The following is an 18,138-nucleotide window of genomic DNA, read 5'->3' as shown; positions in this document are numbered from 1 at the left end:
ATATCTCATGAACTTCATTTGATCTATAAAACGGTCAATTGCGTATGGCGATAAAACTATTCAAAAATGTCAAGTATCCAGGAAAAAAACGCTTTTTTCATACGTTGAATTAGAATTTACATCAAAGTAAAGCATACAGTATCAACTTGAATGTCAAATATATTTAAAAGTTATTTTGCGTGTACAGCATTTGTGTGAGGTGAATAAAATATTTTAATGGAATTAACCGCCTATTAAATCTATGATAACCTTTAATGAATGAAATCAATTTATTTTTAAATTTGAAATGGAGACCATTTTAGCCCAGCAGGTGGTATGTTATTATAGGGACCGAACTCATTGTTAGACTAACTATGCACATCTGAGTATACAGAGTGATTATAACCAATGAAAAATATTTAAAAACCACATAAATTCACTTAATAACTATAAGCAAAGATCTAAGCCATAGAATTAATACACAGACTTAGTAATTTACAAAAAGAAGGATAAGTAGCTGTTATTTTTTTTTTTGGTAACACAGGTGTTACCCTTCTTTGTTATGACATTTCTTATTGTTAGAATGGATATTTTTTGCATGTAATGCGACAATAAATTTAGAATTTCGGTCATTTGACAATTACAAGGACTTATCTCAATAAGATAAAAGTTTATTTTAGATCTACTTCAGACATGTCTACAAGAAAAGTTACTGTCTATAGCAGTACACAAGTGTTAGACTTTTATAGTTAAAACACATTAAAAACTAACACAAAAAATGAAAAGAATATAAGTTAACTTATACCGATTACAAAGCGTCCCAATCCTTTATTAAAATCATGGATCTGTCATAGGATTTTGTTCTTTTATCATATGTTTTACTGAAAAAAAGATGTTTATATCTTTGAGATATACAAGTATCAAATGCTGAGCCATAATTGTATATAACAATACAAATATTCAAAGTTTGGTCTAAATTTCCTTGTAAAATTCCTGATTTTATATGACTCCATCATAAAAAGGTTTGAAAGTCGATCAACTGATTCAACCTTATATTTTCATTTGAAATTTAATGCTATCAATTTGTGTATTTCCTTTTATTTTCTTCTTCATATCTATGTCACCTTTCATATTTAATAAAAATTGTAATTGTTATTTTATAAAAGATAAAAAAAACAGATGTAAATGTTTCAGTAATCAGACTTATTTTTCAATAAGTATCTCTTTAAAAGAAGCATGACCAAAAATGTCATAAATTGACGTTTTGTCCCGTGTATCGTTTTGATATTTAAATTTGCACCAAAAGTCGTTTGATAAATATTAATTTAACTTTATTGCTTTTTACAGAAAAGGTACGCAGACAGACGTTTGGCGACGAAATATTTGAAAGTTCGATGGGTTGCATGGGAAATAGTATGGAACACTGTTTTCTATAAAGAACACATTACGATGTTGTTGTTGTAAAACACTGTAAATTGTTTAAGCAATAAAACTTCAAAGTTGGTAAATAATGACCGTTCCCGACGATTAAAAACCGCATTTATAAAATTCATTGAATAATTTTGTATTTGTCCATTGACAACGAACTCGTTCTATTTCCATTTTATGCTGTACATTCAAACAGAATAATTCATAAAAGGTAATGGGATTTGCGATTAATGCTTGAAAACTTGAAGTTGCATTTTAAACTTGAAAAGAAAATTTACCTTTATTTCATAATATTTGTAATGAGAAATGTCATAAGAAAACTGATATTGAGATTATTGCCTAATACAGCGATGTTTAATAATGTGGTTTAAAATTGAGTGCATGTAATCAAATTTAGTTAATTTATCTTTCTCTAAAATATCCGTTTCTCCAACTTGCTTTCATACCACGACTTTTTGTGGTGGGAAAATTGAAATGTTATAAGATATAGATGATATTGCAATAATGGTGTGAATATTTAACAAACTACCAAAGGCCGAAATTTTCCGTTATCCTGAAAGTGGGTTTATTAACGGGTCTTATTCAAAACAAACTCTGTCAAGAAACTCTATAATGAATTAATTAGTTGGAGACATTGTGCAATTTTCCGTTTTATTCTCGCTAATTAGACACATTGTCATTCAGGGACAAAAATCTTGAACCTGTCATTTATTATTTGAAGATGACAGGACTATTCAATTCGTCATGAACAAGAACTCTTCAGTTAAGAATCACAGAAGGTGGTCTAATTATGGTGGAAAAACACAAACCGTAGGCTAATACCAGGTGTTAAACGGTGGCATTGTTTGAAATTTATTTAACCGCTAGTTTTCGAATTAATTACCCACGGAAACAATTTATACAACTTCAATAATTATGGTATTCAGTATCTAAAGGACAATCTATGACCTCTGAATCGTTAAGGTTCTTTACACAGAAAAATGTTTCATTTTTGATATTGGTTATTTTTATACCGAAGCATCGGTGTAATATAAACCTATAATATCAACTGGGTATTCTATAGTACATACTTACTCAACCATATTCAATAATTTGTTTAAATAATTTACACGTTTGAATTAATAATAATACAATACATAATGTGACCGAATGATTTATATTTTATAATTTCCACACTATTACCCCCTAATGACTTACCAAACACCTGTATCTACTCAGTGGCACTTAATATCGGATTGTTTATTGTGATAATTTTATCTCATTTACCGAGTAAAACATGCACAACTGGTTTGTCATCCATATCAAGTTAATATAATGTCAATATATTTAAAGTATTTTGCGGTGACCTGGAATTTAAGGGACTGTTATTAAACATGAAATTTATACAGCTAATAAGTAATCTAGACACAAGAGACAGCTTATTAACTGACAAAACCTAAACTGCACCAATTTTACAGTAATTAGTCAATGATATTAAAAGCGACGCACTCAAATTAGAGATTTGATATAAACCAAATACACAGATTCAAGATTATTGATATATAATATTGAGATTTATTACACATAAAAGCTAGAAATTGTTATTTATAGCATTTGCATCATAGCATTATAGAATTCCATGCAGATAAGGAAACTATAACTTTCTTTGACGGGAAAAATTGGTATGAAACTAGTTCATAGAGTTATTATCATATTAACATTATAAAGATATTGCATATAAGAAAGAACACAAATTAACGAATGCATCGAATGCCAAAGTTTCTGTATTGAAAAGACAGTTTAACATGACGGGAAAGTTTTAGTATCAATACGGTTTCTCTAGTAAACAATTGAAAGAACAGGGTTTTGGAAAGCATAGGACCACCTCAAAATCGATAAATAAATAGTCGCATACGTGCTTGTACAGTCTCTCATAAATCTTTTAAGATTGGCACATACAATGTTAATTTAAAGTTTATTGTTTTGGATATATGTTTTATGTACCTGTATGAATATGTTATTGTGTAAATATATGTTATTGTATGTGATGAGACTAAAACAAAGATATGGAATCTTGAATCTACGTGTGTTTATCTGTAAACCTTGACCTTGATATTATAACGTTAACTTTTTCACATTTAGCATCAAGTGACCTTGACCTTTGTCATCTGTCCTTAATATTGGAAAGGATCCACAGTATTGTCCCTGGCAATATAATGAAAATAAGAAACAAAATTTAAAAGCAAGAGGTGTTTTTAAAACGCTCCTTGGTTTCTATAAAATCTTATAGTGTCATTTGTGTAACCAGCAATGGATACCCAAGGCACTACTTTAGCATTTGATGTTGCAACCATCGCTAAACCTTTTATGTAACGGACTGACAGGCGCAATTTTTGATTGATTCGAAGCAGACGATACAAAGTAGATTTTGATTATGAAAATGCAGCAAATAAGAAAGAATAATTGATAGAGTAAATGAACTATAAATGATAAATTCATTTTCATTTGCAGTAATCTAAAAATAAAATTCATGACTAAAAATAATCAACTTCTGTAAATGAAGAATGAAGAGATAAAAATTGAAAAGAGTCACTTCATGTTAAAAAGTAACAAAACAGTACCGTCACCATAGAAAATGACTCTTGAAATGTTATGTCCTCTTTACTGTCCAAAATATTATTGTCCAGCGTTAGAATTTAAGTGCAAAAAGAGACAGACGAGCACGAGCCACGAAACTATGTGTAAAACTTGGTTCTGCGTTATAATACATGTACGCACAGGGAAGTTAAGTGCCAATTATAACACAGATTTATCAATTACACGGGCAAAATATAGACCACTTATCACAGCATGAACTGAAAAGCTACTTCTAAATAATACAGTTTTATTCACAAACATGTATAAAGGTTAGAGAGTTATACCCTTCCTTTGCTTACATTGTTTACATATTTGAAAGCGAGCTAATGGATTTAACGTAGCTGTGTTTTATTAAGATCTCTTATAGTGGAACTTTTAATTACATATTCGTCATGATGTGATTTTATTTCGCAAACATATTAATTAAGAATAGGAGGTATTTGATTTGTGAGTGCTGTGCATCTTGAACTGTAATTCTGACAGATTATATAATCAATCTACATTTGTAACACATTTATACAGGCCATAAATTAAACTCATTGCCACATTATTTCTTCCCAAACACATTTCATCTGTTTTGTGCACTGTATGACCAAAACATATCAATTGTTGTAGCTTGTTTTTATTTGAAGATAATCTAAAGCAACAATGTTAATAGCAATATTGATATAAAATCGAATTTCTACTTTAAATTACATGTACTTGCTAGAGTTAATGTAGTAGTTTCATCAAATACATATGTGATGGAACAATAATTTGTTTCGTCAATACTGAATGGACGTCAGATTTTTAAGGGATTAAACCAACATGGAAAAATCAATTTGCAAACGAAAAACAACCTGCACGTGATCAAGTTCATGGAGTTGGTATTCCCGGAATGGAAAGGAATGTACCCTTTATGTTTTGCATTTGCGTTATCCGGTAAAGGCAAATCCTCACCAACAAGTTTTGTGTTGAAACTGCGGAAATCGTGTATAAAACCTTACAAGACATTCAAGCCAAAAATGATATGAAGTCGGAATACATTTACATCTCAGCTGTGTTTTTCAGTTTGAACAGTCCATGTTCCTCTTCCCCACATAACAAGGTGCAATATATTGCATTTAAAAAATAAATTTAAAGCAAAATTGGAGGCATATAATTACCCTCAAAATGTTTCATGTTTCTAATACGGAGAAAATAACAAGCATTTAATTAATGGGTCTCATCTTAAATTTCTTATTTATACTTTCCCACACATTGGAAATTCTAATAAGATAAAATCCTACAAGTTTCATATTAACAGCTGATGCAAGCTAATACGTGCCTTTACTTACGGAAACTTCTACTTATTCCACTAAACCGATTAAACTTAAAATAGAATTCCGAACACCTGAACCAGACCTAACGCACGGCGATCTTTTTGTCTATGTACGAAGAAGCTTTGAAATAACGTCTTGATAAATAGACCTTATTCCGAATGTACACAAGGATATCGAATGAACTGTAATGAATTTGAAACTACATCAGATTATCTTGTTTCAATAACATTTTTAAGTTCTTTTCTTTTGTATGTGTTAACATCACTAATTAATTAAAGAGACATAGTTGCATGCTGCGTCATTTGTTCCCTGTTGGATAGTAGTTGTGTCATTGACAATCATACCACAGCTTACCATTTTAAATATCTAGACCGTTTTTACCTGTTTTGTTTAACAGCTGTTCTTTTTTTTAAATTCAAAACTATAAAAAATAAATTAATCTCTATTTTTCATATTTTAGACCTGTGTTATTCAGTTGTTTTTTTGTATTTGTGCCTATTTTTCTCTATAAAAAAATGCCATTATTTTCTATTCTGGATTCAGCATCCAATTTCTGATAAATTACACAAATACTTTGATCAAAGGAGTATAGAAACAGATGGTTAGTAGAAGATACTTTTTTTCTTCGGTTATTTAATTTTGACCAGAACTACCCTGGTGGTTTACAAAAAAAGAGTAAATGCTAATTGTAAAATTAGAGTTAAATAAGATGAAGATAAAATGATTATTGTTATTAGTGGAAGATAGACGCGCGCTTCAGCAAGTGTACGGTTAGTTACACCAACTACCACCACTAAAATATAACCCTGGAGTTGCAATTGGTTCGTTAGTTTTCTCGTTTAAATTGTTTTACATTGTCTTTTCGTGGCCTTTTATAGCTGACTATGCGGTATGGGCTTTGCTCATTGTTGAAGGCCGTACGGTGACCTATAGTTGTTAATGTCTGTGTCATTTTGGTCTTTTGTGGATAGTTGTCTCATTGGCAATCATACCACATCTTCTTTTTTATATTCACAAGAAAAAAAACAACTTACGACTAAGAAGATTGATCGTAAGTCATGAACAATTCAGTATACGTATGATCTATCTTAGTCGTAAGTTGTTTTTTTTGTCAAACCAACTTCAGGGTTATATTTTAGTGCTTTTTGAGTTATGCTTACAGCAAAAGGAGTCAAGTATATTTTTTTATTATGTGTGCTATTTGTAAAGAATTATATCTGATATAGAACTGGCTTTTCCTATATGTGTCCACTACTGCATGGGCTTACTAAGTTACAAGAAGATGATTATGTCGAAGAAACATTTATAATTATATGATAGTTAGTTAAGAGTGAAAGTTTAGATCGTACTGGACAAAATTATACGAAACGAAATATAATGCTATAAAAATATAATTAATATACTGTATAAATCAAGTTCCTTTATCCTATTTCATAAGTAATATGAGCAATATATACGGGCTATATGTACAAATTGTAATTTGGAGTAGTGCCAATACAATTTTGTTTCACGGACACCATATATTCCCGTATATACCATCTGCTATTTCAAATCATTTATTGAATTTCAAACTTCAGATGTGACAGTTTTGAACTCGATTCCTTCATACGGGCATCTGAGATGTTGTTAGTATTTAACATTAACATTTCATGTTTACCTTTGGCTGAATAAACAATATCGACAGTTTCGCGGTATGCTTCATTAGAATATTTCAGATGTTGACAAGCAAAGAATATATTTGCTGCATTACTGAGCCTTTCTTAATTGTTCTGTCAGAAAACGATAAAACAATATTAGCAACACTTGTGCAAAATTACAAATAAGTGCCTTGTTGTTTTATCATTGCAGACATAGAATTGCTTTTACATCGTATAATAAACAAGTCTTTGATATCAATCCGATTTTAGCTCCATTCAATCAGAATTAGAAATTCTTAGACGAAGTTGTCTTTAGCTTTGTGTCATGGTGATTTATAGGTTTTTCTGGAAGTATACTAAATTTCGTCACATCCCTGAGTTAATCCTTCTTTACAGTCATTTCTGTCACGTGATTTCTGTAGTCATAATCTTTATGTTAATGTTCGTAGTTCATCAGTGGTTTAAGCTGTTCAGCACAGTTTACAACTCTCATAGCCAGAGCTAACTTTTTGGTTAAACTTTGCAGGTTCCCTTTTGGTCATTTATATTGCTTCTTGCAGTTATACATATATATATATTCATAACTTGCTTTTGACTGTTAAGGTTTGAGCGTTTACGACAAATGTAACCCAGAAATGCATTTCGGTTGCATGACATGCTATTTTCATTTATGAAAGTCAACTCATCCATCAATTAAGCTCCTTTGGAGAGTTGTTCGTTTTCGAATACACAACATCTTCAGTTCAGACAATGACATGTAGTATCAACTGAAATTTTCAAAAACTTAAAAGTGATTGATTCAAGATTTTGTCAATTTAAAAGGGATTGTACGAAGGGGATGGCCGAGAAAAAAAGGTGGTCGGTAAAAAAAAATAAAAAAGTTTGGCAAAGTGTTTTTCGTCGATTCGAGGGCTTGTATGCTTTCTTCCACCCCATCGTTGTATCAACCCTGTTTTATGCTGTATCAAGTAGAAAATAGTTTCGGTTTAAATGAACTGACGACAATTTTACTAATGAGAAATATTGAAATAAATGATTTCTGAAATATCCTATAACCATGTCTCGTATTTATAAAATAGTTCTTTACTGCAAAACAAACAAAAACTAATTTTGGTTATAGCAATACAGAGACAAAACACACATAAGAAACTGAAACTCAGCAATAGTAATATACAATATCGTTATCATTTTCCTTTGCGGTCATCTTTTTTATGTTGCTATCATGTTTTTAATTGATGTGGTTATACAATGTTTGTAAAATAAAGTACATTTGCCAAACATTTAGCCGATGAAAAGTGCAGGGATTTTTTTTTGCAGACATATATCTAACGACAGATACTGTGTTTGATTAGTATTTTTCAGTGAGTTCCGGCTCATTACGTTGATGTTATGCTGCGAAGCTGTGCAATGCTATACATATAATCTGTTTTACACTACCAGCAGCATGCAAGCTATCATATCGAACATGCAATCAGCTGAGGTAGAATAATTACCGTATTCCTGTTGAATAGTTTGAATTTTCAGTTTATATATCTAATGGCCAATATTTCTTAAAGAAAATATATTAACTGTTGTGAAAACAGTTGCTTCCGTGCCAATAAAAACTAAAAGGATCATTTATATCTATTGAAGTTATTGCACCATAAATTACTAATGGTTGATCGGTCTCTCGTGGACTTAAATATCCGTTTTACTATTAACTAATTTTAATTGACTCTTTGTAAATTACCAAGTAAACGATGTGATTTTTTTATTTTCATGATCAATAGAGCAACATACTTTATAAAGGCCTTTAACACATGTGTTTATATATATAACATGGTCTATAAACCAGGAAAACTCGACTTTGTCCAGTTGAAGTAGAAAGACCCTGGAGTCGAAGTGCAGGTGTGGAGTCGTAGCAAATCATTTTATTTCCAATTGCTAAATATTTATTGTAAGCGATTTAACACTGAGGCAAATATCCAGCCTTATTATTTATCTTAAATAAAGCAGTTGTCAAAGAAATGAAGTAGGTGAGTTATTGAATGAACATCTTCATCAGTAGGGGGCCTAGGGGTTGACTTCTGTCTAATCATTCAACATCACAACTCTACTAATTCGCCATATACAAAATTATCACTTGCAGCAAAAACAGTTTTTTGCACAAATTCTTTTCATTTTTAAATGCATGTTTCGGTCGTTCTTGCTTTGAGCTTTGAAGATCAAAGGGAAATTTAAATGCAGTTTCCAGATGCGGATAAAAAGTCGAAATCAAATTGAATATTTTTTTTTATTCGTTTAAAAGTATTTTACCAGCGTTATGAAGTTAGATATATAAACCTTTACGAGCAAAGAAGCATAAAAACACATGACAGTCCGCATTATTTGGTATTGTAAACCTTTCCATCAAGCTAACAGAACAAATGACTTCAGTACAAATAAATTTAGAAAAGAAGCATGCAACATCCGCCTTTCCAGAAGTCTGAACGTTTACATTATTCAATACCAAGATTATTCAAAAGTGTATACAAAAAGACATTCATCATGCAAAATAGACGGTAATTAACTACACATGATTAACTTTTCAAAGTGTCAAGTGGCTAACCTCATGTCTCGATCACTATAAATCAGAATTAAGTTGATATTCATCGTGTCTTCCGTTTCATCCGAAATATTCAAAATTAATAAATATAACTTTTAAACTCAGCGGGGATAGCATTCCTTGAAACGTATTATGATTTGGCAAAATTATTTTTGTGAATGCACATGATTAGATATATTCAAAAAGTTTCTTGATTCTTCACTTCTGTAAAGTGCATTTTCGTTATTGTTTTCTTTTTGTGGTTGTTGTTCTGACCATAAACTATGAATCGACATTTTATATTAGTCTACACATTTGAATATATTAGAAAGTAATATAGTTAATTAATTTTGAGCGGATTATCTCGTCAAGAAAAATTATAATCATTTTACATGTAAACACACCTTGAACAGTTGAAGGAAGTTGCAAATTCTTAGGAGTATCGTGAACCAATAATGAAAACTCTATTTCCCGATTAACAAAAGAAATTCTTTGAGCTTAAGAAAAGATCATACTAAGGACGAATTCCACAAGAAAAAAGCTTCGATGACAGCACACTCTTTAGGGCGTAGATTGTATGCCAACTTTGCTTTACGTTTATTTATGTGGTGTTTATTTTCACTCTCAAGTTTAGTTTAATTATACAAATGTGTACACTACAGTGTGTTCCTATAACATTGAAAACGAACAGTATTGTTGGTTTTATTTGTTTAAAAGAAGAATACACAAGAAAAATTCAATTGGTTCTGTTTACCGGAAATGTAACCCTTCTTGACCGTATACACCTCTTTTTAAAAGATCTCAACTTATCGTGAAGAACGCTTCAGAAATCTCATCTCATTATGAAGAGATTAACAAATCAGAATTTTGATGAATAAAAACGCCATTAAAGTGACTACAATGACAAGTATTCTATAGAAGTCTGAATAGGTGATGACTTGATTTTTGATGGAGTACACGAATCTTTTCACCCCACCACGACTACCATTCAACAAGTGCTCAATAGATACTTAAACCAATTGCTGTGATAATGTGAATTTTATTACTTCTTAAGCACTTCTACAACTGGTATATTGTCAAAAATGATTTAATGTGCTAAAAATTCAATTTTCAGCTCAAGAAACAGGTTCTTGTACTAAACATTTAAAGGATGAAAAACGTTCCCGGATAAACATCAAATAATATAATGTTTATATAAAATACAGAAGATGTGGTATGATAGCAAACTTCCATCTCAGACCAAATGACGTAAAAGTTCTAACACTCTGCATAGGAGAAAACAATGTCATTTGGTAAAAAGGGCACAAACATGCGCACAATGCGTACAAATATGCATTTTTTAGAACTTCAGAAGTATAAATTTCAAATTTTGCATCAAGCCTTTTTCTTTTGAAATGATTTATCAGTTTTGGAAAGTAAGATGATATCTTATTTATGACCCGTTTGACTTGAAGAGTAAAAAGTATTTTCTGATTAGAATTTGCGCTCATTTAATCATAAACTGTTCACGTTCGAGGTTTTTTATCGCCAGTTTGTTCTGGAACATGCTGAGGCATTAGAAGCCCTAGATATAATCCATGATCGTTTCATTGTTGTTTACAAAGAAAAAGATAATATAATCGTCTTAAAATGATGTTGTTAACATTCAAGCTGTACCAGGTTGAAAGTTTCTTGAAGGTTTAAGACGAATAAGATATAGATAAATGGGCGAGCGAGGTAACGCTAAGATGAGATATCTGAAGGAAATTAGATATAAGTATTAATCTGCATTTAATGATTAAGTTATAAACTATTACAGGTTTTGTACTCTATAAACCTTTTCGTTGGCTAGAAATCTACTTATCATTATAATTACTATTTTTCTCTACATTTCCATTCGTGAATGAGCAAGAGCTGCATGATTGATTATTGATCACCGAAGACAAATCAAATTGAGACATTCTTTGAGAATACCAAACATCAACGAAATCGTGATAAGAAGAAAAAGTTTATTGTTCAAATCTATGCTTTTGGAGGTGTATCAACGTAAAACATAATTTGACGGTTGATCTTTTTTGTTAATTAATACATCACAGATATTATGTATGTATGGTCGAATGAAACTGTTAATATTACTGAAGCCGGTTTGAAATTCAAAAGAAATTCCATTAACAGGAGTTTATAGCAATATGATTTATTATGTATAGATTCTTGAATTACTATAATTCAAAAGAACCTATCTGAAACTTATCTTGGTCATTTACATACATATTAGAAACTACAAACAACACAAGTCATTGTAAATGCAGATTCTATTGGACACTGTAGGACTGATTCCCTTTTATACATTAAACATACAGTGCACTTTTTTAGCTGTGTGAAATGTAATGTTTAACGCTTTAATTACTGAAAATGTATACAAATGTATGAAACTTAAGAGTTATTTCCAAGTCTCAATGTCTAAATGGACGTGATGCGATGTAAAATGTAGATTTGAAAGTATAATTGGTCTCGTATATTTTCTTTTTCCTTACATTTGCATGACATAACATTTTTTCAAGAGCATATTTAAAATATTCAGTAGCATATATTAGTTACACAAAACGAATCTCTCCTATTGTATCTTGTATATGAATGAATCGGTAATAACAGAGTGTCAATTTAAAGCTATAATTCACTATGTCAGAAGGACTGGTAAGATTTGTCTGTCAACAAGTTTATAAAATGGTTTTCGACCTTCGTTACTCGTGGGTAGAGTATAAAAATGTCAGAAAAATAAGATTCTGTCCCATCACAATATCTTTCATGTGAAAATTTCCTGACTTTAAACACCTGGTATATAACCTTTGTATTGTCCATCGTCCGTCAGGCAAAAATATTTCAGCCTCATGTTTACCTGGTATTTTGATTTGACAATTTATATTCCCTCTCACGGAAGTGTCTTAGATAGTAAATAGAGTATATCATCTCATTCGATTAAATTATAACTAAACTTTCGAACATAGATTAAGTATGTTATTTGAACTCATTATAGTTACATTATACTAATCGTCTGTTGGACATCTGTCCCCCTTTTTTTCCAAGTCGAGGTAGTACCCGTTTTACAAACATAAAGCTCATGTTTCAAACCATATATTCATATGTGTCTTCCATTGCAATTTACGAAAGATTAATTTTCAATATTTCTAAAAAAAATCAGTAAAGTATAAAACCAATTCTTGTATATAACTTGGTACCAATCTCCAAAATAAGCCAGTGATACTTTTTTTATGGAAAGTTTATTTTTACTCATATAATGTACTAGTTACTTTCTTTCATTATTACTACGTGTAAAGTGTAATGTTTTCTTCCCTGACTTTTTACCTCCTAAATTCATTAAAAATAACTAAGAGAGAAAGAAATCATAATGCATATAGCTTAAAAGTTGCTCAAGGCAAACCTACATAACAATTGTAAATGGCTTATTTTATGCCATCTTTTCTCCATGTAGTTTCGTTATTTCGTCCGGGATCACGAACATATAACCCAGGGTAAGAGAAAAAGATGAGATTCGTATTGAAATTTTATGTTTCCCATGATTTTAAATGCATAATTTGAGAATTTATTATTGGAATAGAATTGCTATTCTGTAGATTGTAGGCGTGTCAAACCAAAAGTCATAACTGATGTTAAATGCGTATGTACTTTGCTTTAATTTTAATTTATGTAACTGTAAATAGTGACATTATACATTATTTGTTGAAAATATAATACAATTATTTTCCTTTTGAATAAAAGTTTTTTTTTAAAGAAAGTAAAATGTTAAAAATTAGCACAGGTGTCATATGCAAATAAAATTTAATTTTACGACTTTAATGATAATCATCTGAGTAATACCTCGACAAACTTTCACCAGCACTGTAACTTGAAGATATTGATAAGATACTATCCAAATTCCTAACTTTTTCATATATTTAGCAACTTATAACTGCATGGTATCTTCGGGGGAAAAGAAAATCAAAACAAATATCAGATACAAAAAAAATGTTTTCTTCATGTCTATTCATAAAGTGATGGAAATGAATACGTTTCAGTCAGTTTTTCTCGGATACTGTTATCAATTTGCGTCGATTGTGATGCTTCTTGTGTCAAACCATTTTCAAGAATATTTCAACGGCCGACGTTCGGATGGATAAGGGTGTAGATGGAGTTTACAGAATAAAGAATAATAGACCAGAAGACCGAGATCGAAAGATTAATAGACAAGAAGGCCGAGATCGAAAGAATAATAGACCAGAAGACCGAGATCGAAAGATTAATAGACAAGAAGGCCGAGATCGAAAGAATAATAGACCAGAAGACCAAGATCGAAAGAATAATAGACAAGAAGGCCGAGATCGAAATATTAATAGACAAGAAGGCCGAGATCGAAAGAATAATAGACAAGAAGACCGAGATCGAAAGAATAATAGACCAGAAGACCGAGATCGAAAGAATAATAGACCAGAATACCGAGATCGAAAGATTAATAGACAAGAAGGCCGAGATCGAAAGAATAATAGACAAGAAGACTGAGATCGAAAGAATGATAAACAAGAAGACCGAGATCGAAAGAATAATAGACAAGAAGACCAAGATCGAAAGAATAATAGACAAGAAGACTGAGATCGAAAGAATGATAGACCAGAAGACCGAGATCGAAAAGAATAATAGACCAGAAGACCGAGATCGAAAGAATAATAGATCAGAAGACCGAGATCGAAAAGAATAATAGACCAGAAGACCGAGATCGAAAAAATAATAGACCAGAAGACCGAGATCGAAAGAATAATAGACCAGAAGACCGAGTTTGAAAAGAATAATAGACCAGAAGACCGAGATCGAAAGAATAATAGATCAGAAGACCGAGATCGAAAAGAATAATAGACCAGAAGACCGAGATCGAAAAAATAATAGACCAGAAGACCGAGATCGAAAGAATAATAGACCAGAAGACCGAGATCGAAAGAATAATAGACCAGAAGACCGAGATCGAAAAGAATAATAGACCAGAAGACCGAGATCGAAAGAATAATAGACCAGAATACCGAGATCGAAAAGATTAATAGACAAGAAGACCGAGATCGAAAAGAATAATAGACCAGAAGACCGAGATCGAAAAGAATAATAGACCAGAAGACCGAGATCGAAAGATTAATAGACCAGAAGACCAAGATCGAAAGATTAATAGACAAGTAGACCGAGATCGAAAGATTAATAGACAAGAAGACCGAGATCGAAAGATTAATAGACAAGAAGACCGAGATCGAAAAGAATAATAGACCAGAAGACCGAGATCGAAAAGAATAATAGACCAGAAGACCGAGATCGAAAGATTAATAGACAAGAAGACCGAGATCGAAAGATTAATAGACAAGAAGACCGAGATCGAAAGAATAATAGACCAGAAGACCGAGATCGAAAAGAATAATAGACCAGAAGACCGAGATCGAAAAGAATAATAGACCAGAATACCGAGATCGAAAATAATAACAAGCCAGACGAATAAATGAGAGAGGCAAATGACACAAACAAAATTAAAATATAGAAATGAAATACACACACCATTCAGAACCTCCTGCATGTGTAATGTATCTTATATTACTTTTTGAATTCTTCTCTACACTGTAAGATATATCACGGGGTATATATTCTGCTCTCTTTTAAAATCCTGAATGGAGGCTGCCCCTTTACCCTTTATAAAACGTAGAAACATTTACGAATCCTGTCCTTATAGAGCGTTCAACTTCATGAATGACATTATATGAAGAACAAAAACGTAACATATATATGTGGTTTTGTTAAATTTGTCCGACGTTTTCATTTATATATATTCCAACTACACATATACTATCCGAGTTATTGTTCGTACTATTTCAGTAAAAAACAAAAGTATTTTTGAACATTAACGTCAATTATTTTTTACCTATATATTTAACATAATGATCGATAGTATTACTTTTAATTTAATATTTTAATCCATTTTTTTTTCACTTATCGTGACCTATCAATTTTCAAATGTGACAAGTAAGGCTTATTTAACAAACAAATAAAAGTCTTCAGTGGAAATTGCTGTCATTCAGATATATGTACCTTTGACAGTTTCAATTAAAACTGATCACAAATATATAATTGTTTTCAATCTCAATGAAATTTAAAGTACAGATTTCTTTTCTCTCGCATTCCTGTTTTTGATATATTTTAATATGAAGTTAAATACGAGAAATGTGATATACAACTTCGTGGGGCATTAATGAGAAAGATATTTAAGTTTCAACAAAAAGAATATGAGAACTGCCATTTTTTATATAAAAAAAATTAATATGAAAATGTATCGTACCACTCTAGCGTGTTAACACAAAATAAGAAAACGTTAAGTTTGCCTGTGGTGTAACTACCTTTAACATAAGTTATGATGCTTCTCGTTTGTTCTCATAGATTTCCGCAATTATTATTTATATTGTCAAAGTTGTTATTATATATACAACATTTTGTTTTATTGTTTCAATGTTTAAAAAAATAATCCCCATTTGAAACCATTGGGTTAAAGATGATGTGTGGTAAACATCAACGAGACAGCAACCTAACACACTTATGTCAACTTTGATAAGATCTAGTCTATAGGTAATCCACATTGTTTACAACAATTGATGAGAGCGTATGGCAATATATAAACAGCCTAATTCTGCGCATATGCTTATGTTAAGGTTGTCCTCATTCTAGGGCGCATGGATAGGTTAAAATCAGCTAATTTTTTTCGCGAATAGCAACGTCTTAATAAGCCCACTTATGTATCTAGCATATGGCAAGGTCTAAATCAGCACGATTTTGCGCGTGTGGCTAGGTTTAGCTCAGCTTAATTCTGCAGCATATGGTAAAGGTTTTAATCAACCAAATTATATGCGTATGGTCTAGGTTTAAATCAGTCAATTGCATGTAGAGCACATGTTAAGGTTAAAATAAGCACAATTATCTGCGTATGGCTAGGTTTTAGTTTAGTTCTAATTTTAGAGAGTACGGTAAGTTTTTTAATCTGCCCTAGGTTTTAATCAGATTTATTCTAGACAAGAAATTAGCCATATTCCAGACCATATATATAAAAAAAAAGAGATGTGGTATGACTGCCAATGAGACACCTCTCAACAAGAGATCAAAATTACACAGAAATTAACAACTCTAGGTCACCGTACGGCCTTCAACAATTAGCAAAACCCATACCACATAGTGAGCTATAAAAGACCGCAAAATGACAATGTAAAACAATTCAAACGAGTAAACTAACGGCCTAATTTATGCAGTTGGTGATAAATCCAACTTAAAAGTCTGAATTCTCAATAGACAAGACTATACGATGAATCAGTGACAGAAACTGACGAGAAGCACGCAGGGTTTTTAATCATTAAAGCAACACAAATGACTCTGCATGTATATAGATGCAGATCGTCATTAAAATAAGAAAAAAAAAGAAATGAAAATATGCAAGAAAGAATTAAAGTAAACTTACATAGTTACTTATAAAAATATTTAAAGACAACATTGAAACATAAATATGACACGATTAGATAAAAGAACTCCGAAAAAAACTCCAAAAAAAGAAATAAAAAATTGGGAGATAAAAGTACAACACTTTAAAATATTACTATTTCGTTTGATATCTTTTTAAAGTATAAGATAAAATCATAATGAAAAAAGAGATTATATAAACTCAAGACAGGTTACTTTACAATTTTGTAGGATTTTGACACTTTGGTTAAAAGTTTTGAATACAGAAATTAATAAAACAGCAAGAGGTTCTCTTAAATTGCTTTCTCAACATGCAAGAACTATTAATTTCTTTAAATTTTTGCTGCTTTTTTTTGCAAAGAATATTTTTTTGCAAGTTTTATTAATGTTACCATACCTTTGTAGATAAGATAAGATAAAAAATATTTTTTTATGTACTTACATGTGGTTCAACGAATCCTACTCGTTGTGTGATAGGGTCATTTCTGACGACCTCTACTCTACATTCGTCCCCCTTTTCTGTTACAGTGAACCGGATATCATCACGTTTTAGATACACGCTTCTTCCTATTTTTACTGTTAATTCCTTAGTATCCATCACAATTTGACAATAAGCACAAAGTGAAAGCAGTGACAAAACTGCAAATCGTAAAATTTTCATTTTTACACTGTCATAAATTGTCAGTGCTTAATTAATCCATTTTAATCCACATTTACTTCACAGCTTCCATCACTGCTCTTTTCTTTGTTTCACTATATATGTTTTTTTAATTTTCCTCACACAAAATAACTTTCACATTTTCACTTTTTGTTGATTATCTCCTTGCTTAGACACAATCCTCTCTGAGAAAACAAACAAACACCTGCGAAAATAAACAGCTAATATAAATCCATTTTCCAACATTCGTTACGCTTTTCGTTTATAATTATATAGCTAATAATTACACAAAGGGACCATGCAGAAGAGAAAAGGCTACCCGTAAAATCAACAGCTTAAGCAATTTCCACAAAAAAATGTTATGACTTTTTTTCGCTGCAATGTCAACACATAAATATGAACGCCTTCTAACGAGGAGCACGATGACTGTTTAGAGTGATTACAGGTGTTTAAGAT

At 31.2% G+C, this 18,138-nt stretch overlaps 1 protein-coding gene across 1 annotated transcript in view; it reads right to left on the bottom strand.

Moving 5' to 3' along the window:
• LOC143084005 (FRAS1-related extracellular matrix protein 1-like) overlaps positions 1-17,836 on the bottom strand; it is a 37,884-nt gene extending 20,048 nt beyond the window's left edge. The window contains exon 1 of the mRNA XM_076260415.1: positions 17,467-17,836. Coding sequence (XP_076116530.1) covers positions 17,467-17,685 — 219 coding nt within the window. The 5' untranslated portion in view covers positions 17,686-17,836. The remainder of the gene's footprint in view (positions 1-17,466) is intronic.
• Positions 17,837-18,138: the final 302 nt, after the last annotated feature.

This window comes from Mytilus galloprovincialis, chromosome 1, assembly GCF_965363235.1.
Source record: "Mytilus galloprovincialis chromosome 1, xbMytGall1.hap1.1, whole genome shotgun sequence".
NCBI lineage: Eukaryota > Metazoa > Mollusca > Bivalvia > Mytilida > Mytilidae > Mytilus > Mytilus galloprovincialis.
This window is presented reverse-complemented; position numbering and strand designations above follow the sequence as displayed.